Raw genomic sequence first — 22,389 nt, 5'->3', positions numbered from 1 at the left:
CCAAACGTGGCCCTGGCGTTACAAAAAGTCATTTATCGATAAATAAATTATTTCAGACACACTTCTGTAAATAGAAATTGCTGCATGAACACATCCTTTGTGATTGCTGGATAACTGCCTTAGTATTTCACCATTTTAACTATATATATGGTAGCAATGAGGTTTGGGGGTTTACTACAACGATAGTGAATGCTCATATATAGGACATAATCTGTCATGGTGTATTTTCAATAGCAGAGAGGTTTCAAAGTTGACACACACACACACAAAATAAAGCTGTAGACAAAACTGAAATATTCCTTTATTTCAGAAAAACAGCAATGTTTCAAATAGTCACAGTTTGTAGCCCATGCTAGGCCAGATGCACAGCGTGAAGCCATCCACTCACAGGACAAGCCACTATATAGCCCATTCAAAACCTGCCTGTAAACATTAGGACAGACACACTGAATTATCCCAATCGTTAATTAGGAATGATCCTACATTCACTTCTTATCAACGGTCTCGGTACCGTTTCAAATATGCTTAACATATCAAAAATATAATATGTGAGGAAAGTGAGAAGAGAACGAGTCCTACAACAAATATGTAGAGTATGTCTACAGTGAAAGCCTTGTAGGGCCTGCAGATTATTTTAACTGGTTTTGACAAAGTTACGAACATGTATTTAGGAATCTAAACTAACTAGTAAATCATCTAATTTGAAAAGCTGAATGTATGCCACCACACAAGCCTGACTGCAGAGTAAAAAAAAAAACTGCTTTCATATGATAACAAGCACAACACTCAACTGTTTATACCAGCCTAGGAAAACATGCTATACACTCAAATCATGGCTTTTCCTATTTCAGATTCAGCTTTTCACCACAATAAGCTATAGTGGGTCACTTAAATAAATTGACTATCTAACAGCTGTGTACTCTATAGCCATGGTGCTGAGCAGAGAAAGGCTCTACAACAGAGGGGGAAGTTAAAAGAGAGATGAAAATGTCTGCCTTATGAAATCTTGAAGAGCGACATCATGGACGACGCAATGGAGTCTAGCTTGAAGAGACATCACCGACTGTAAAAACCTGACTGATTCGTTGTCTTGCTCTTTTCCCAATATGAATCACATGTCTGGCATGCAACTGCGAAGGTTTGTTCAACTGTAATACTGCATTAATAAAAGGTCTGTGGATCACAAGCTGGAGGAATACTGAGCTGGTAAGGTAGCCTAATTGATCTGGTCTCCCAAAAACAAGTCAGTGACTCAGAAGGAGTGATTTTGTTGATTTGATTTGATTTCCAAAAGCAGTCTGATCGCATTCCCTTTGAGTTAAATACTTGTGATGTTCACATTGGAATCAGCCCAAAGAGTTAAAACATGAGGATAGTTGAAGAATGCTGGTCACATTCCTACCCGGCCATGAGGCAATTGCTGGCTGAGCATCGGATGTGTAGTATTGCCTTGGATGGTGAGAATCAGAAAACACCATTGGAGTGAGTCTAGTGTGAGGTTTCTTGGGTGAAGTAAACTATGACATACTATGCTGTGAGAGTATACTTAGTATTCAGTATGGTTGCAGCTGTGAAGGCTAAGAAAATAACTCCCATTGAGAGAAAGACAGTCTCCGTTCAAAGGTTGTGCAGATGAACCAGTAGTAAACTCACAGTTGTTTTGTGACTGTGCGCATCTAAAAAGGTGAGAAAAGTAATGCATTGTACTATATGGCTGACTATCTGCAGTGTCACAGGTTCGGTTGTGAAGCCTACATAGATGGACCATTTCCAAACGTCTCCAAATGTGATACAAGAGGAAGATGTACCTCTTCTTGGAACAGGTGGAGTACATTAGAATAATATATCAGATGTTTGTTTCCATAAAGCAGGCATTATCTGAACATATACACAGACAATTCCCTGATGCAAGACAGGGAGAAAAGTTTTATACTACAGATAAAAATCAAGGGTAGACTGTCAGGGGTTAGGGGTCAAAGTGTGTGGAAGGGTTCAAGTGTGGGGGAAGGCACATTCCTTGTCTTCCTCAGAGTAGATATATCATTCAGGGGCTCCAAGTGCTTACTGTGAAGAATAGAATGAGAAGAAAAGTTAAGTAAAAACACATGGTATCAAGACTGGTGCATGACAGACCAGACAGAAAAAGTAAAACAAGTATGCATCTAATCACCAAGGGAAAACACTATCGTTTTAGGTTACACTATGTCCAAAAAGGAAAATGTTCCTTGTGTATTGTAATCTAACCTAAACCTGTGTAGTGTTTTCTCCTGGTGAATAGATGCCTACTTAGAGAAGTGGCTACAGAAGTTCAATACCTGTCAGTTGGTTCAACTGCATCTGTATCCTAAGCAGCTGTCTCTTGCCCTGAAGACCAACGTGGTGAGATCACATTAGATCACAATACTCTGACTAACACTGAAATGGCAGTAGCCGGTTAATCTAGGTTTCAGATACAGGATCTTACATTTGATACAGGATCACCCGGTTTGTTGCAGGGCAAAAATGCAATCGTGTAGTCTATTAAAAGGCTTAAAAAAGGCCTCTGAAGTTTGTAATTTCTTCTTAACATTTCAGACTTAATTTGCCCCAACTAAAAATGTATCAACCCCTACCAAAAACGTCCATGAATTATAATCCACATTTCCGTTTGCTGCGGGATTATTTTCCTGCTGTGAGAAACGGGTCAAATTAAGATGAATTAATTAAAATTAAGACCTCTGTACAACTATGTGTACCAGTATGACTAGTCGCATCATCGGTTACATTTAGCTCAAATAGGTCCTTTTCAACAAAATCCTGAATGCCTGTGTGTGCATATATAAAGAGTGTCAGTCTTATTTTTCATATTTTTAATAATCTACTCATCCAACTGATCAGACACTTTTTTTTTACGCCTTTATTTAACTAGGTAAGTCAGTTAAGAACAAATTCTTATTTTCAATGACGGCGTAGGAACAGTGGGTTAACTGCCTTGTTCAGGGGCAGAATGACAGATTTTTACCTTGTCAGCTCGGGGATTTGATCTTCCAACCTTTCAGTTCCTAGTCCAACGCTCTAACCACTAGGCTACCTGCTGCTAGGCAAGGTTACCTGATCAGTTGCATCCTGTTAATTTGTCAAATTACCTGTTACCTCAGCAGCAGGGGCCTCGTCTTCGTCTGGGATAACCCTTCCGGTCATGGGGCCAATCCCCAGGACTTTGGGCCTCTTGTCTGACTTGCTCGCTCCGTCCAGCACCACGACAATGTACTCCTTAGCAGCTGGCGTCTCTTCCACCACAGGTGCCGCGTCTGCCTCCACAGGTGCCGCGTCTGCCTCCACAGGTGCCGCGTCTGCCTCCACAGGTGCAGCGTCTGCCTCCACAGGTACAGCGTCTGCCTCCACAGGTGCAGCGTCTGCCTCCACAGGTGCAGCGTCTGCCTCCACAGGTGCAGCGTCTGCCTCCACAGGTGCAGCGTCTGCCTCCACAGGTGCAGCGTCTGCCTCCACAGGTGCAGCGTCTGCCTCCACAGGTGCAGCGTCTGCCTCCACAGGTGCAGCGTCTGCCTCCACAGGAGCAGCGTCTGCCTCCACAGGAGCAGCGTCTGCCTCCACAGGAGCAGCGTCTGCCTCCACAGGAGCAGCGTCTGCCTCCACAGGAGCAGCGTCTGCCTCCACAGGAGCAGCGTCTGCCTCCACAGGAGCAGCGTCTGCCTCCACAATCTCTGCTGCGGCAGCCTCAATTGGAGCTTCTTCGACTGCAGTTGGAGCCTCTTCCATGGGTGCAGCCTCGACTGGAGCGGCTTCTTCTGCAGCTGGGACCTCTACAGGGGCAGCCTCCTTGACTTCTAAAACTACTTCAGCGACTGTTGTCACCGCCAAAGCAGAGGCTGCAGCCATAGTGACTGGTGCCACTGAAAAATAAAACCAAGCGCCGATACATCACTCACGCTCATGTTACAAAAAGACTCAATATCTCCAACTCAATCAACATCAGTATACAGACTGCTCAACTTTTTCCACATTGTTACGTTACAGCCAAATTAAAAAATGGATTAAATAAAAATCCCCAATCAACACACACAATGACAAAGCGAAGACAGTTTTTTTTTTAAATGAGCAAATATATAAAAAATACAAAACATAAACTATTCAGACTCTTTGCTATGAGACTCGAAATTGAGCTCAGGTGCATCCTGTTTTCATTGATCATCCTTGAGGTGTTTCTACACCTTGGGAGTCCGTCCACCTGTGGTAAATTAAATTGATTGGACATGATTTGGAAAGGTACACACCTGTCTATATAAAAGGCCCCACAGTTGACAGTACATGTCAGAGCAAAAACCAAGCCATGAGGTCAAAGGAAATGTCTGTAGAGCTCTGAGACAGGACTCTGTCGAAGCAGAGATCTGGGGAAGGGTACCAAAACATTTCTGCCGCATTAAAGGTCCCCAAGAACACAGAGACCTTCATCATTCTTAAATGGAAGAAGTTTGGAACCACCAAGGCTCTCCCTAGAGCTGGCCGCCTGGCCAAACTGAGCAATCGGGGGAGAAGGGCCAGGGAGGGGACCAAGAACCTGATGGTCACTCTGACAGAACTCCAGAGTTCCTCTGTGGCGATGGGAGAAACTTCCAGAAGGACAACCATCTCTGCAGCACTTCACCAATCAGGCCTTTATGGTAGAGTGGCCAGACGGAAGCCACTGATCAAGAAAAGGCACAAGAAATTTGCCACAAACACCTAAAAGACTCTCAGACCATGAGAAACAAGATTCTCTGGTCAAAAGTAACCAAGATTGAACTCTTTGGCCTGAATGTCAAGCGTCACATCTAGAGGAAACCAGGCACCGCTCATCACCTGGCCAATACCATTCCTACAGTGAAGCATGGTGGCAGCATCATGTTGTGGGGATGTTTTTCAGTGGCAGGGACTGGGAGACTAGTCAGGATCGAGGGAAAGATGAACGGTATAAAGTACAGAGATCCTTGATGAAAACCTGCCCCAAAGCGCTCAGACTGGGGTGAAGGAACACCTTTCAACAGGACAACGACCTTAAGCAAAAAGCCAAGACAACGCTGGAGTGGCTTCAGGACAAGTCTCTGATTGTCCTTGAGTGGCCCAGCCAGAGTCGGGACTTGAACATCTCTAGAAAGACCTGAAAATAGCTTGCAGCGACACAACCCATCTAACCTGACAGAGCTTTAGAGGATCTTCAGAGAAGAATGGGAGAAACTCCCCAAATACAGTTGTCTTATTCTCTGTAATACAGAGTACATTGTCGTGGTGCTGGAGGGAGCAAGAAAGTCAGACAAGAGACCCAAAGTCCTGGGGGTTGGCCCCATAACCGGCAGTTGTAGCGTCATACCCAACAAGACGAGGCTATAATCGCTGCCAAAGGTGCTTCAACAAAGTACTGAGTCAAGGGTCTAACTACTTACAGTACCAGTCAAAAATTTGGACACACCTAATCATTTCAGTGGTTTTCTTTATTTTTACTATTTTCTACATTGTAGAATAATAGTGAAGACATCAAAACTATGAAATAACATATGGCATCATGTAGTAACCAAAAAAGTTCAATCAAAATATATTTTATATTTCAGATTCTTCAAAGTAGCCAACCTTTGCCTTGCACACTCTTGCCAGCTTTGCACACTCTTGGCATTCTCCCAGCTTCATGAGGAATGCAACAGTCTGGAAGGAGTTCCCACATATGCTGAGCACTTGTTGGCTGCTTTTCCTTCACTCTGTGATCCAACTCATCACAAACTATTCCAATTGGGTTGAAGTCAGATGATTGTGGAGGCCAGGTCATCTAGTGCAGCACTCCATCACTCTCCATGGTAAAATGGCCCTTACATAGCCTGGAGGTGTATTTTGGGTCATTGTCCTGTTGTAAAACAAATGATAAGTGCAAACCAGATGGGATGGCTTATCACTGCAGAATGCTGTGGTAGCCATGCTGGTTACTATTGTCACCAGTAAAGCACCCCCACACCGCCTCCTCCATGCTTTACGGTGGGAACTACACATAAGATCATCCGTTCACCTACTCTGTGTCTCACAAAGACACAGCGGTTGGAACCAAAAATCTAAAATTTGGACTCATCAGACAGAGATTTCCACTGGTCTAATGCCCATTGCTTGTGTTTCTTGGACCAAGCAAATCACTTCTTCATAGTGGTTTCTTTGCAGCAATTTGACCATGAAGGCTTGATTCACACAGTCTCCACTGAACATATGATATTGAGATGTGTCTGTTACTTGAACTGTGTGAAGCATTTATTTGTGCTACAATATGAGGTGCAGTCAACTCTAATGAACTTATCCTCTGCAGCAGAGGTAACTCTGGATTTCCTTTTCCTGTGGCGGTCCTGGTGAGAGCCAGATTCATCATAGCGCTTGACGGGTTTTGTGACTGCTCTTGAAGTCTTGAAAGGTTCCGGATTGACTGAACTTCATGTCTTAAAGTAATGGACTGTCCTTTCTCTTTTCTTATTTGACCATTTAAGAAATTCCACAAATTGACTTTTAACTAGGCACACCTGTTAATTGAAATGCATTCCAGGTGACTACCTCATGAAGCTGGTTGAGAGAATGCCAAAAGTGTGCAAAGCTGTCTTCAAGGCAAAGGGTGGCTACTTTGAAGAATCTCAAATCTATTTTGATTGTTTCACACTTTTTGGGTTACTACATGATTTCATGTTTTATTTCATAGTTGATGTCTTCACTATTATTCTACAATGTAGGAAATAGGAAAAATAAAGAAAAACCCTGGAATGAGTAAGTGCGTCCAAACTTTTGACTGGTACTGTATGTAAATGTGATATTTCAGTTTATTTTTTAATACATTTGCAAACATTTCTAAACCTGTTTTTAATCATGGGGTAGTGTCTAGATTTTTTAAAAATTTTAAAATCAATTTCAGAATAAGACTAACATAACAAAATGTGGAATAAGTCACTCATCCAATGTGATGTGTAAAAAGGCGACCGAGAAAAACAGAGGCAGTTAGCCATGCCAACATGGAAGTTGTAGTATTTTGTGTACAAATCCCAAGAGATGGTGACACATTCTTGTTTGAAAAGTGCAGTTTAACCAGAAACGTTACCATCACTTAACTTCATGGGTTTGGGAGAATACGAGCAAGTGCAGACAAACACCACTTAGCCATCAGCCAGACAAAAGTCGATGACTTACAGGGAAGCCATGCTAGTTGAAAGACTCAGTGAGACTAATACGAAAAAGGTAGCTTGAGTTGGCATTGACCTCTATTGCATTCATCTCGTTTTCCAAAATTCCCACATTTCAACTAAGACATGTACATTTTTGGTGAATAAAGCAAAGCAGAAATGCATTTGACCAATGCAGGCTAGCAGACAATGGAAAGAATGTACCCACCAGAGCACCGAGTGACCGCAGGAGAATGGGTGGTATTGAGTGGGTTAGGATGGAGCCTACAGGTGCAGAATTTCAACCCCTACACAGTGGAGGCTGGTAGGAGGAGCTATAGGACAGGCTCATTTTAAGGTCCGAATGGCATGAATGGAATGGTTTCAAACATATGGAAACCACATTTGACTCCATTCCATTGAGCCAGTCCTGCTATAGCACCTCCAACCAGCAGTGGCATGGGTGCAGATAGCAGGCATAGCAAAGAAAGGCATTGCCGTGTACCACTACATTGTTCCATTGAGCAGATGAGGGTACAGAAAGTGATGAAGTTAGTGTCTGGAATAGCATTTAACTGAGCATAAAAATTCCACATAGTGCATGTACGCAGCACAAAATGCCTTGTAAGAATAGAAGTATGATTGAGTCATTTCTAAATGTGAATACAGACATTAAAATAAATGTATCAGAATATACATGTAAAGACCATCATTTTGCATGTTGCCAACCACCCTTTATAAAAAGAGGCCACCTCAAATAAAATGCCTTCCTGCCAAATATCACAAAGGAACACACACACACACACACACACGGGATAATGGTTTGATTTGAAACAGATTGGTCTTGACATATTTTCACAACTAGGGAGAATCGGATTTGTGTGCTGCTCTAAAGTAAATAATTTGTCGACTCGTGGGGCAACAGTGCAGAGATGAATTAACTCGTGTCTGTGTGGTGGATTTATCCCCAGGTCCTTAATGGTAAAACTATAGTATATTATATCAAAATATATTAGAACGTTTGGTTAAAGGTGTTTTGATATTTACGCAATTATCACATTTCTAACATTCTGAAGGCAGATTGTCTTGTCATTTGACCTTGTGATGGAAACCATTGTTTTGAAAAGACACTTGTTTTCTGCAGCCGAAAGCCCTACAAGCGTAGCGTATTAGCGCAAGAAAACCAAATCCAGACAAATTGAACACGGGAGGGGATCTTTCCAGTCTCTCAATACTTTTATTGTTTGGCTCGATGAAATCCCATTACACAACTACTCACTGCGTTGAGCCAGTTTTTTTTTTAAAAAGAGCAAAATCTGAATGACCACATAGTTGAGTTCATCAAGTTAACCTTACGAGGTCATTCCCTCAAAGTTCCAGTTTTACAGTGGAGAATAAAACACACGGCAACAGTTTGTTGTGTTACAGTCACAGAGCGTGCACAGGTAGGGTTGTCTGTACTAGCAGAAGCTATCACACGGCTGCACGAGATGTGCAGTGGGTTCGGTTAAACAAAGCTTTCATCATTACGTCGGCGTGTACCAACTCCGTGATATCTGGCAGAGAAGAATATTAAAAGAGGCTTAAAAAAGTACAGTAAATGTAATATCTCCCAAATAAACCCTGAGTAGTAGTGATTGGTTAGCCGTGGACTGGGCGTACACATTACAAACAAAATAATCAAATGGCTCATTTGAGGTGTTTTCCTGTTTTTGGTTGCATGCGGCGGCGGGCCTCTGAGGCAAGGCAGGTCAGAGGTTAAAGATTGTTGATACGCTAGGTCAGTGGAGATCATAAACAGAATGGTGAAAGATGAGTGGGGGCCATGGTTGAGAGGAAGGGAGAAGGGTGAAAAGGTAGTTTGGAGGGAGAAGTGATTTGCAGCTGTGTTTTTATCCTTACTGTAATGACACAAGGTTGAAACCATTGCATCCTTAACTGTGCAAGAGATAGCATTGATGACATCACTGCCACTTTTTAAAGGGTCTCACTGTGGCGATCTGCTGTTCTGTTTGGATTGGGAATTCAGGAAAACACAGCCTCCGCAATGAAAGCTTTTTAGTGCTTTTACCATCTCCAGGAATCACAACAACGATACTGTACACAGCCAGGAGAGACTGAACTACATAATGTAATCAAACCCCACAAAGTCTGGAAGCTTCTAGTGTGAAGGGGGGGAAATAACAATATTCTACTCAGTCTTCACACTAACTTAATCAGTCATATCATTAATTACACCTCTGCCATCTATATAAACTCTAATAAATAAAATGTGTTCTTTCCAGAGAAGAACCTTTACATCTCAGGAGTCAAGCTCTAAAGTGTTTTTTGGAAAAGGTGGGATCAGTTTTAGGTGGTACTGTATTATATGGTGTGGGTAAATAGTGCACACCTAACCTTCCTCTAGTTGCTTGTCTATCAGTGTGTATGTGTGTTGGGCTGGTGGTGAAGGACAGTGTACGCGCCCGTTACACCGCAGTAACAGCAGCCTCGGGGGCTACCTCCTCCTGTGCGGCCGTACCATTGCTCTCTGGCTCTACCACAGCAACTGCTTCCTCGGCGAAGGCGGGCACGGCAATGGCCTCTGCAGCATCCTCCACGGCCTCAGCCACTATGACCACTTCCTCTGCTGCCGCCTCTACTTCCTTGGCCACCTCAACGACCTCTTCAGCAACCTCGGCGATGACTTCAGCAGCCTCGGCGACAGCCTCTGCGACCTCCTCCACCACAGTCTCTGCTTCTACTACAGCCACTTCCTCTACTGCTGCCTCCACAGCAGGTTCTTCAGAGACTGCCTCGGTCTCTTCAGCAAGTTCTGCTACGTTTTCCGCCTCTACAGCCTCTTCAGCTGCAGGCTCCTCTCCAGCCGCCACCTCCTCTGCTTCCTCCTCTCCATCAGCTACTGCTTCCTCACCTAAAACAGGAGGGAGGGAAAAATGTATAAATCAGTAAAGATGGCATCGATCTTTGAAGGGCACCAACACCACACTGCCCGAGTAAGCCATGCTCTACAACACAATACTCAAAGAAATAAGTGGATTTACAGAGCATGTGAATTACCCTACATAACACCTACAATAACAGAATATTCACATAAAGTCATTTTTCTAAGTCATATCTGATCATGTACAGCTCTGATCTAGTATCCTGAGCTGCCGTGTGCACAACTACACACTCAATCATACACCACGTCACACATGCCCATGCCACTCCTCTTACCACACCTCCGGCTCATACCACACTCCACCTAGAAGGGGAAAACCCCAGCAAAGCAAATCACTGCAGAGGAGAATTCACGACAGAACCACATGCAAACCCAAAGACAGAAAGGGAGGGAAAGAAGAATAAAAACGACAGAGGGAGGCAGGCAAAATTAAAGTGACATAGTGAAGGTAGACAGGGTCAGGTCAGGGTAGAGGGTGAGAGGATAAAGATGGCAAAATCTTACCATCCAATCAAAGCTACCAGTACCTGGAAATTCCAACAATAACACAGAGACAACCAAGGTGGTTTGTGCACATTTAATTTTAAAATGTACCCATTAACATTAATCCATCCTGGAAGAGGCCACATACAATAGTTCATCAAATCAAAAATGGTGAAATAAGAGAGAAATCCAGCAGAGAAACTTTCAGAAACAGACAATAGTTGAATGTATGGGACGTAGCAGGAAAGTAGAAGAGATTTCCCCCTTTTCAGATTCATCCAAACAGTCCAGTAGGCTATAAAGTCCCCTGACGTGTAGGCAATTTACTTTTACACTGAAAAGAGTAAAAATAGGAGCGTTAGCGGAAAGGGAGGAAGAGAACCTTTAACCAAAATAACTTTTTTTTAAATCAGAAAAATTTCACCATTATTGAAAATTCAAGTTCAACATCCAAGAATATGATAATCAATTCCCTACGTGATTCTCTTGCTTGTGCAATGCACTGATAATGCTAACAGTGCGTTAGCATTCTAGGTGCATAACCCCCTTAAGGGCGCACTAAGATGACATCACCTGTTGTCTCTGTTTGGTAGCGAATAAAGAGCCTCTAATAAAGAGGTACATGTTTTAAAGAGGTAAGGGGAGACAGAGGATTAAAAGTGAACGAGAAGGGGAACATGTTTTGGGATGGATCGTCCAATAGGAAAGGAGTAGTGTCAAGGAGGGGGACACCCTGTTCTGATTAACAGGTATTTCAGACAAAAGGATAGGTTAGGGTCAGATGGGAGAAGCTGGGTGGGATCAGATAGGAAAAAAACTAGTTTCCTTTCAGAATCCAAAGGACCACCAATAAAATCTATATATCAAAGTCATCAACAGCATTAGTCTTAAGTTAACCATCTTGAGAAACCAAAATATTTTGTGCAGGCAAACTCATTCCCGAACAGGTCCTTCCAAATATTACCATCAACAGTAGGATTTACACCAACCAGATGCTTATGGTCCCCTAACAATCTTTCTGGCATTAACCAGGTTTCCAGTCAACCCTTTCATGCACATTAAGTACATGTCAGAATTAGTTTGACAGGCCTGAATGAAACAGCAAGTCTAAACTTCCCAAATGTCGACAAAACACGCGAGACAAGGTGGGATCTTTGAGTGTCTGTACAATTAATTAGAGAAATGGTGAAAATGCTTTTTATGCGCAAATATTGATATAATAACCATCATATTGGAAGTAAACTTGGGAGTCACGCGATGACATGCATTCTACAGTGCCCCGAAACCACCTTCTTTTACATACTAGACGACCAGTTCTTATAGCCTTTAGCCGTACCCTTATCCTACTCTTCCTCTGTTCCTCTAGTGTTGTAGAGGTTAAACCAGGCCCTGCGGTGCCTAGCTCCACTCCCCTTCCCCAGGCGCTCTCATTAGTTGACTTCTGTAACTGTAAAAGCCTTGGTTTCATGCATGTGAACATTGGAAGCCCCCTCCCGAAGTTTGTTATATTCACTGCTTTAGCACACTCTGCCAACCCGGATGCCCAAGCCGTGTCTGAATCCTAGCTTAGGGAGACCATCAAAAACCCTGAAATTTCCATCCCCAACTATAAAATTTTCTGAAAAGATAGAACTGCCAAGGGGGTGGAGTTGCAATCTACTGCAGAGATAGCCTGCAGAGTTCTGTCTTACTATCCAGGTCTGTGCCCAAACAATTTGAGCTTCTACTTTTAAAAATGTATTTTCCAGAAACAAGTCTCTCACCGTTGCTGCTTGCTATAGACCACCTTCTGCCCCCAGCTGTGCCCTGGACACCATATGTGAATTGATTGCCCCCAATCTATCTTCAGTGCTCGTGCTGTTAGGTGACCTAAACGTAGACATGCTTGACACTGCGGCCATCCTACAATCTAAGCAATCTATACTTCTGTGTATTGATTTTAAGAAAGGCATTGATGTTATGGTTAGGTACACGTTGAAGTCCTTATTCGCGAAAGCGCACCGCATCGATTATATGCAACGCAGGACACGCTAGATAAACTAGTAATATCATCAACCATGTGTAGTTATAACTAGTGATTATGATTGATTGATTGTTTTTTATAAGATAAGTTTAATGCTCGCTAGCAACTTACCTTGGCTTCTTACGGCATTCACGTAACAGGCAGGCTCCTCGTGAGGCAGGTGGTTAGAGCGTTGGACTAGTTAACCGTAAGTTTGCAAGATTGAATCCCTGCGCTGACAAGGTAAAAATCTGTAATTCTGTCCCTGAACAAGGCAGTTAACCCACCGTTCCTAGGCTGTCATTGAACATAAGAATGTGTTCTTAACTGACTTGCCTAGTTAAAAAGATTAAATAAAAGGTGTAAAAAAATACAGATTTCCGATTTTAATGAAAACTTGAAATCGGCCCTAATTAAATCAGCCATTCCGATTAATCGGTCGACCTCTACTCCAAATACACCTCTGCTGTCTTCAATCAGGATCTCAGCGATCACTGCCCCATTGCCTGCGTCCGTAATGGGTCTGCGGTCAAACAACCTCCCCTCATCATTGTCAAACGCTCCCTAAAACACATCAGCGATCAGTCCTTTCTTATCAACCTGGCCAGGGTATCCTGGAAGGATATTGACCTCATTCCGTCAGTAGAGGATGCCTGGTTAGTCTTTAAAAGTGCTTTCCTCACCATCTTAAATAAGCATGCCCCATTCAAAAAATGTAGAACCAGGAACAGATATAGCCCTTGGTTCACTCCAGACCTGACTTCCCTCGACCAACACAAAAACATCCTGTGGCATACTGCATTAGCATTGAATAGCCCCCGCGATATGCAACTTTTCAGGGTAGTTAGGAACCAAAATACACAGGCAGTTAGGAAAGCAAAGGCTAGCTTTTTCAGACAGAAATTTGCATCCTGTAGCACAAACTCCAAAAAGTTCTGGGACACTAAAGTCCATGGAGAATAGGAGCACCTTCTCCCAGTTGCCCACTGCACTGAGGCTAGGAAACACTGTCACCACCGATAAATCCACGATAATTGAGAATTTCAATAAGCATTTCTCTACGGCTGGCAAGTGTGTCAAATCGGAGGGCCTGTTGTCCGAACCTCTGGCAGTCTCTATGGGGGTGCCACAGGGTTCAATTCTCGAGTCAACTCTCTTCTCTGTATACATCGATGATGTCGCTCTTGCTGCTGGTGATTCTCTGAACCACCTCTACGCAGACGACACCATTCTGTATACTTCTGGCCCCTTCTTTGGACACTGTTAACTATCCTCCAGATGAGCTTCAATGCCATACAACTCTCCTTCCATGGCCTCCAACTGCTCTTAAATACAAGTTAAACTAAATGCATGCTCTTCAACTGATCGCTGCCCGCACCTGGCCGCCTGTCCAGCATCACTACTCTGGACAGTTCTGACTTAGAATATGTGGACAACTACAAATACCTAGGTGTCTGGTTAGACTAAAATCTCCTTCCAGACTCACATTAAACATCTCCAATCCAAAATTAAATCTGGAATCGATTTCCTATTTCCCAACAAAGCATCCTTCACTCATGTTGCCAAACATCCTCGTAAAACTGACTATCCTACAGATTTTTGATTTCGGCGATGTCATTTACAAAATAGCCTCCAACACTCTACTCAGCGAATTGGATGCAGTCTATCACAGTGCCATCCATTTTGTCACCAAAGCCCCATATACTACCCACCACTACGACCTGTATGCTCTCATTGGCTGGCCCTCACTACATATTCGTTACTGCTACATACAAATCCCTGAAGCTGGAGACTCATATCTCCCTCACTAACTTTAAGCACAAGCTGTCAGAGCAGCTCACTGATCACTGCACCTGTACATAGCCCATCTGTAAATAGTTCATCCAACTACCTAATCCCCACACTGCCATTTATTTATTTTGCACCATAGTATCTCTACTTGCACATTCATCTTCTGCATATCTATCACTCCAGTGTTTAATTGCTATACTGTAATTATTTCACCACTATGACCTATTATTGCCTTAACCCTCTTATCCTACCTCATTTGCACACACTAACAATTCCTCTACAATGCAAAACTTTTTCTATTGTATCATTTACAGTATGTTTGTTTATTCCATGTGTAACTCTTGTGTTGTTGTTGTTGGTGTCACACTGCTTTGCTTTATCTTGGCCAGGTCGCAGCTGTAAATGAGATCTTGTTCTCAACTAGCCTACCTGGTCAAATAAAGGTGAAGTAAAAATGTTTTAAATGTGTGGTCCTCCCACTACGACTCAGGAAAGCATTCCGTTTATTAGGCTACAGATTAAATATATTATGAACTTCACAGGGTGGTGAAAGTGCAAGGTGATGACCTTGATGCTCCTTTCCAATAAATATTGAGGGTTTTATTCTGGTGACATGAGGATTGATGCTAGGGCTGCAGTTTCACAACTTAAAATAATCTTGCTCTATTGTCCATAATAATCTCATGTAAGCTATACCAGCACTGTATCTGTGAGCGGTTGGCTAGAGCGCACATGCTAATACCAGAGTGGGAACATGCGCTATATATTACACAAAAAAATCTGAAAATGCGAAGGAAACCCAATTAACTTGTTGTCTGTACATGGGAATTTAACCCATGGAAACATCTCTGGTGAGAAAATCCAAATTATATTTTTGCAGACTGTTGCAAACTGGATGGAAACCTAGCTAATGACAGAAAGCCAAGAGCAACGCCAGAAAACTATAAGAGTAGAACCTGTTCTGGACCCGACATCTTATCTGGGTTTCAATTCAAATAAATGAGTTAATCTCAGACAGTTATCCTATTTACACTCTGCATTAACACTTAGAACTCGTTGCTGATCAATTCATTGACTGAAGATTGATCAGATGAGGCAAATGGCTCAGGCAGTTATTAACCAGAACAGGGAGACCTTCTAGCGTGGGTGTAAGAATCAATGTGATTGGTGCTCCGCAGTGAATAACCAATGAGGATTAAGGAACCCTATGATGAGTGGAGACGTCACTAATAACCATAAAGTAGATTATCGTGGCATTTCACAGCATTTTTTTTTTAATCACTGAAATGCAATACGTGAAGACTCCACCCATTTCTGAATCCACTCCTTTTCGCCAGCATTGGTTCTCAGAATGCGTTTTCTGAACGTGTCAAGAGGAAAACCTAGGTTTGTGAGTGTAACTATAGAGAAACAGATACATTTCAAGGCAATCAGTGAGAGTGAAAAAACAATCAAATCCATGCCAAGGTACGCTTAGTCAGTCTAAAAACTACGTTTCATTGGTCATTCAGAAAGAGTTATTTAACAAGCTGTGAGTTAAAAATAAATCAAGGGCATTAGCTATAAAAGCCACACATAGGAACTCACCCTCCTCTTCCTCATCCCTGCCTGGAAACAGACAGAAGCGCATTGTCACAGGTTTACATGTGGATTATATGGAGTGTATGATTATAGTGACCCGGCTGATAAGTGTAGAAATCGTGTACGTATATGAATGAGGTTAGTTGTCTTAGTAGACATGTCTGATCTGTACCCAGTTATGATATATGATACAGACATGGTGGGTTTTATCTTTACACACTTGTATGAGCGTGACAGCCATGCGCTTGTGTGAAAGCTGTGTAGTTGGGAGTTTATGGTTATGCTGTAGCCTGCCAAAGTAAACATCCATTACCACTGGACAACAAAAAGGTACTGTAATTATACATCTTATCTCAACTGTTTATACAGCAGAAGTAGTCAATTATGGATGCCACTGTTGGATGACATAATAACTGGTCATATAAATAGAATGGTATTGGACGAGAGTGTGTTTGTGTTTTCAGGAAGTGATTATGGCAAAAGTGAGGAGTGATAATGGGATGACTTGAGAACGATATACAGGGCTCTGACAGCTGCCTGGACAGCAATGACCGGAGAACGTGGGGGGGAGGGCTGGCTGGCCCGCTTGGCTAAGAGTCAATGGTGGTCTGGCCAAAAGTACTGCCTGCTTGTTATTGCAGCACACAGAGTTGACTGGGCTGTCCCGTCTGTGTCAACAGTTATTAATAAACTATGACAACGACAGGGAGAGGACGGAGACAAGTATCAGTGTGTGTGTGAATTCTAATGAACTCAGCAGGCTGTCTACTGCAGCAGAAAGGCTCTCCTGGGAGGGGGGGGCGGGGGGATAGCCAGGCTATAGTTTTAGGTGCGTGGTCATTCCTTGGTCGTAAGTAGAGGATTATCCAGGCCTGCTGTCCCACAAACCCGAGCTTGGATTTCTGCCTCACACAGACAGGACGGCCGTCGAGCTGCACTGCCAACCATGACTCATGAATAGAGAGAACTGAGGCCACTGAACTGAGGGGGGGGTCACGGTCGTTGGACCCCATACCAAACAGGGTCTAATCCAATAACCTGGGAGGTGAATGACACGAGGGGTTAGTTGAGGTTGTGAGGTAAGTCTATGGGTGAGGTTGTGAGGTAAGACAATGGGTGAGGTGAGACTTACTCTTGGGGGGCCATGGTTTGGGAACCCACTCGGTCTTGGGACGAGCGTTGATATCCGCTACACGGTCGGTGAATCTGGCGTGGTCTGTGGTCACAGTGCTGTACGTCTGTTAGAAGAAACAAAAGAACAATACTCAAAATAGTTACATATTTTCCTCTACCAATGAAACACATTATAACAGTCTTCTGAGGGCAACTTTAGACATGTAACAGAATAAAAGACCACATTATAAAGTTCAAAGTTTATGGGAAAAGGCCAGTCTGGTATTGTTTTTCCCCCTATGAGCTACGTCATCTAAACTCAAACAGATCAAAGTAAAAATGGACAGGTGTAAACTCACATAAGCGACAGCTCCAGCGAAGGCCCCACCACACAGCAGGGCATAGATGAGGTTTTCACCAGTACCACCGGGGAGCGACGACATCTGTCGCCGTGGCAGTACTACAACAACAAAAAACAATAAAGGTCACCAGTTAGGTAAAGGTCACCCGGCCTTCAGAGGTAATCAGGAAACACGGTAGATGTCACAGGATATTCAACATTTGATCTTGACCCCACAAGATTGGTTTAAAAAGATTACAATAGGACAGACCTAATGCAGTGAGAGGGAAGCATGAGGACAGAGGATTTGTTGAAGCATGAGCCCTGGATTTTTATTGGATTAGGTGGAATGGGTTTAGGTGTCCAGGAATATGCCTGTCAGAGCTCATTTGACTCCAACTGAAAAACAGTGCTCGGCTGGTAGAACGCCAACCAGACTAACACTAGGCAAAAGGAATAAAGTGAAATAGGCTAGTGTAAAATAAAAGTTTAGTTGAATTCGAGCTAACGTAAATTTGCCTAGAAGGTCAGTGCAATAGCAATATTCAACAGCAGGTCAAATGACCCACCACCAATTTTCATCTTTCTCCTGCAGCATATTTTTTATGATAATCAGCACAAGGGGGTTCTTTGTCATTTGACATAGTTCTTTCACTTTGACTGTGCTTTCCCGGAGAGCCATTACATCAGCAGAAAAAAAACAGTGTAGCCAGGCGCTTTGCTTACTTACGCCAAGACCTGGACCAGAGTCAGCGTTTCCTCCTAACGCTGCTGTAGGTCAGTGCCCTGCCCTCATGGCAGAAAGGCACACAAATGCCATAGACGCGGACAATCTTACACACCACTTAGAACACCACAAACACGCACCTCTAGACGATTGTTTTTGTGACGGACACACACAACCCTTCGAAGACAGACATGCATATACAACCATCGTGCAGACAGACTTGCACAAAAACAGTGTCACAGCAGTGCCACGGTGAAAATAAAAATGTGTCAAGTAGCTACAGTTGAGGACACAATGTACAGTAGTCACTCCCCGGTTTCACTTGTACAGCAAACAAGCACACCCCAGACTAACAGGAGAGCCTGCAAGCCTTTCACATTGAGTGAGCATACGTGGGGGACCAGTTATTTAGGCTCAAATTAAGTTCAGTCTAGATTTTAGTCTAGACATAACTAGTTCCATTGGAAGAGCACCAGTAGGTTCTCCTTTCAAAAAGGAACAACCCGATGACAAAACAGGGAGTGTCACTGCAGGGGAATTTTAACCCTCAAAGTTCTCATCCCTGTAATCCAATCACTGTGGCCCTACCCCTGTAACAAGGCTCTAGACCAGCTGTTCAACCCCCACTACAGTCCCAGGGTTATAGTGGCGTGGGATTGTGATAACAAGTGGCCGTGGATCAATGTCATAGGATTAAGCTATGATACCCGCTCTGTGGCTCAGTACTGGTCAAGGGAGGGGAGTGGGCAGGAAGGGTCCCATTGCGATAACAGGAGTCCCTTTTGTGCATGTAGAGTTGTATGCTGTACAAATGCAAATCAGGGGCCAGTGTTGCGTAATCTCCTAAAATGCCCGCCAATGGTGTTTGGCAACAGGACATCGGACAAGCTCATATGTGTGTGTGTGTCAGTGGGGAGAATGCTGGAGCAAAAGCACAAGGCATGTCATGTTGCTATCTTTGCTTAGCCTTTGGGCCATTTCTAAGAGTAGCTAAACCAGTTTCTGCAGGGGTTACAGCAAAGAATGAGGAATGCCATGGTGCTAATAAACAGTGTGTAGATTCCACTGAAAGGTCAAGGAAAATAGTGCAAGGTAAAGCACACAGGGAAACTAAGGGGGGGTTGATCATTTAGTATGTTTTTTTCTCAGAAGCTTACCTGTAAATAACTACCAAAATAAAAAGAAACACTTGATTAATGCGAAGTATGTTGAAAAAAAGGTGTGGTTCCTGAGTTAATTAAGCAATTAACATCCCATCATGCTTAAGGTCACGTATAAAAACGCCCAGTTCTAGCTTGTTTACGTGATTTTGGCAGTTACCGGTTGTTGTCAGCACATGGTTGCCTGATTTCTTGAATCTATGCCTATTGAATGTCTTTTATATTAAGGTTTAAAGCGGCGTGGAAATGCAATGAGTTACCGTTTTCTGTTCAGAAGAATGCAAGTTCATTGGTGCGTGGTCCCGCAGAGGGCGCTGTATGGTGACGCGTGCTTTTGTCCGCAGTCCATACATTGAGACGCCAGTGACACGTTCTCGACCACGTGAGCCAAAGTAGAATCCTTATGTATGTCACCTCCGATTTAGTTAAGGTCAAATATTAAGGATGTTTAATAACAATAAGGTTATGTAACCAGTTGTTACCTTCCAAGCTCGTAGTTCGTAACTACAGTTAAAATGTATGATATGCACACCTAGGCCATCGTCCTCGACAAAAGTGACAAGCTGGTAACGACAAGGAAACAAAGTAATTCACGTTTGGATAGGATTAAAGATTTGTTGGCACAGTCCACCACGGAGTCTGCATAGTAACACTTGCACTTCGTTTCGTAACAAAATTACATGGGCTTATCTTGTTTGGTTTGTATAATGAGGGAGTGGTTGGACATGGAGAAAACAAGTTTCTCTTTAAAACGTGTAATGTAACAATTTAACGCTCCAATATCAAAATTAACACAATGAAAAGATTTAAAACATAATTAATTGGCCAACATTCCAATTGACCTTCACGTCCCTTGTACTGTAAAACAGGTGCCATCTTTCAAATTTGGGATGAGACTGTTTCAATAAAGCCAAACCACATGAGAACAAAATGTTATATTCTGAAATGTACGAATATTCCTCTACCCATAGGCTACCCTTAGCTTATACATACAGAGGAAAGAAAAGCCAACATGGATACACAGTTGCCATCTTGTATCATGTAACGTTACAACTTTAATGTGGTAAGACTTCGCTATCATTTGAACCGATTTTGTCATACTCACCACCTCTAGATAACTGGTAGGCTGACTTCCTTGCCAAATGCCCACATCTTTGCCAGGCCGTTCTGTAGAGAAACATCGCTATGCGCTATCCAAAAGCTACCAGAGGAATGCAGCGTGCGCCGAAGCGAGGGAGGGCAGAATGAATGGCTGGAGATGACAGGGTGTGCGAGCCTGTGATGAACGAAGCAGAGCCCTATCTCACTTGTGCTTAGCACTGGATGTGTGGTAGTGATGGCTCGTTCGCGAACGAGTCGGCTCTAAGAGCCGGCTCTTGTAGGTGAACGTTGGGAGCCGGCTCGCATGTCAGAAGTGCCGAATCTATTCATAAAGAAATATAAAACAATTAAGATATGAATAATCAAAATATTTACATTCATATAATTAACTAATTCATTTGCTAAAACGTTTGCCACCGATTTCCAGCCATTTTCGATCGTGGAGGACATAGGTTTTTAGAAATTATAGCAATAGTCTTAATCCAATGTACACAATTCCAAGCAGGAAAACCCTTTCAAAATCACTTATTCCACAACTGTACGAGAGCACACAGGCTTCATGGCGGGAAAGAGTCCAAAAAGCTACTGCAGCTTGCGTTATCACTGACTGCTGGACATCAAGGTAACCACTTCGTACCTGTCGGTTACATGTCACTTCATTAAAGATTTTGATGTCGAGCTGTCTTCTGGACTGCTTTGAGTTCAGCGACACACACCTCAGAGAACTTGGCAGAGGAACTGTTGAGAGTGGCCAGAGAGTGGCAAGTAGATGGAAAAGTGGTATGTTGTGTTAGCGACAATGCAGCTAACATAACCAAAGCCATGGACATTTTACAATTTACCCATCATCCATGTCTTGCCCACACAATTCACCTGATTGTAAGAGATGCTCTGAAGGTGAAGACCACTGTGGACAAAGTGAAAGCAGCTGTGGAGTACTTCCACAGGACCACAGTAGGTGCTGAGAAACTAAAGTCTACACAAAGCCAGATGGGGATGCCTGAGCTGAGGCCTGAACAAGACTGCACTACAAGGTGGAATTCAACATGTTATATGTTAAAGCGGTTTCTTGAGTCAAAGGATGCCATCATCTCTACCCTGGCCATTGTCAATGCACCTGTTGATGATCTGACCCAAGAGGATTGGGAGGTGGAGGAGGAGGTGTACAGAGTCCTGGAACCCTTTGAGCAGGTCACTGTGGAGATCAGTGGAGAGAGGTACAGTAAGCAGTTATTACTACATCATTTAATCCAGTATTATATATGTAGATGAGAATGTAGTATCAGTAGACAAACATAAACCTGAACTAATAAGTTACTGTTCTCTCTTTTCAGCTATGTGACATCCTCAAATGATACTCCTGTGTAAGGGTCTGCAGCGAATCACAGCCAGCCGCCAGATAGAAGCAAATGTAACCACTGGACATGTGACAGAGTTGATGGACACCCTATGTTCATCAATAGACAAAAAGTTCCACATAATGGAATATAATCACGTGCTATCAAAAACTGCTGCACTTGACCACAGGTTTAAGAAGTTAGCCTTCAGTGATGCCAGAGCGATTGATGAGGCACTTCAAAGAATAACCACCGCAGCAGGGAGGGACAGCCCCAGCAGTCCGCTGGCTCAGGCACCAGGGAAACAGGAAGAAGATCTGCAGATCTTCTGAGCTGGTGGAAGAACAAGGCCTCCGTCTACCCACGGCTTACTAAAGTCATGACAGGGAGACTCTGCATAGTGGCCAAATATGTTCTCTCAGAGGGTCTTCTCGAAAACAGGACCAATAATTACTGAGAGAAGAAACCGCATCAGCCCCTCGAAAGTGAGGCAGCTTGCATTTCTGAATGCAAATCTCTCATAAAAGCAAAATATGGTCAGCATTGCTGTGTGCTGCTGGTTATAGCGTGGCAATAATGAACAGAGAGAAAAGCGGGAATAGTTTAATGTTTTAAGTGGGATGCTGCAGTTTGCACATATTTTTTTATTCTTTATG

The 22,389-nt window shown here is 43.2% G+C and overlaps 1 protein-coding gene across 5 annotated transcripts; it reads right to left on the bottom strand.

The window, feature by feature from the left end:
* Positions 1–271: 271 nt before the first annotated feature.
* LOC135526384 (protein MGARP-like) lies at positions 272–20,625 on the bottom strand. 5 transcript variants are annotated; one of them, XM_064954717.1, is made up of 8 exons: positions 20,401–20,625; positions 17,428–17,528; positions 17,088–17,193; positions 15,962–15,982; positions 9,676–10,068; positions 3,126–3,893; positions 2,316–2,364; positions 272–2,064 (listed from the first exon to the last, which is right to left on the bottom strand). In XM_064954717.1, the coding sequence occupies exons 1-7, from the start codon at positions 20,474–20,476 to the stop codon at positions 2,345–2,347; spliced, it is 1,485 nt and encodes a 494-aa protein (XP_064810789.1). In that variant the 5' UTR covers positions 20,477–20,625; the 3' UTR covers positions 272–2,064; positions 2,316–2,344. The 5 variants fall into 5 exon arrangements, with proteins under 5 accessions (XP_064810789.1, XP_064810791.1, XP_064810790.1 ...); XM_064954719.1 differs by lacking the exon at positions 3,126–3,893; XM_064954718.1 differs by lacking the exon at positions 15,962–15,982.
* Positions 20,626–22,389: the final 1,764 nt, after the last annotated feature.

The sequence above is a fragment of the Oncorhynchus masou genome, chromosome 32 (assembly GCF_036934945.1).
Source record: "Oncorhynchus masou masou isolate Uvic2021 chromosome 32, UVic_Omas_1.1, whole genome shotgun sequence".
NCBI classification, from domain to species: Eukaryota; Metazoa; Chordata; class Actinopteri; order Salmoniformes; family Salmonidae; genus Oncorhynchus; species Oncorhynchus masou.
The sequence above is the reverse complement of the archived record's forward strand: the minus strand, read 5'-3'. Positions and strand labels throughout refer to the sequence as shown.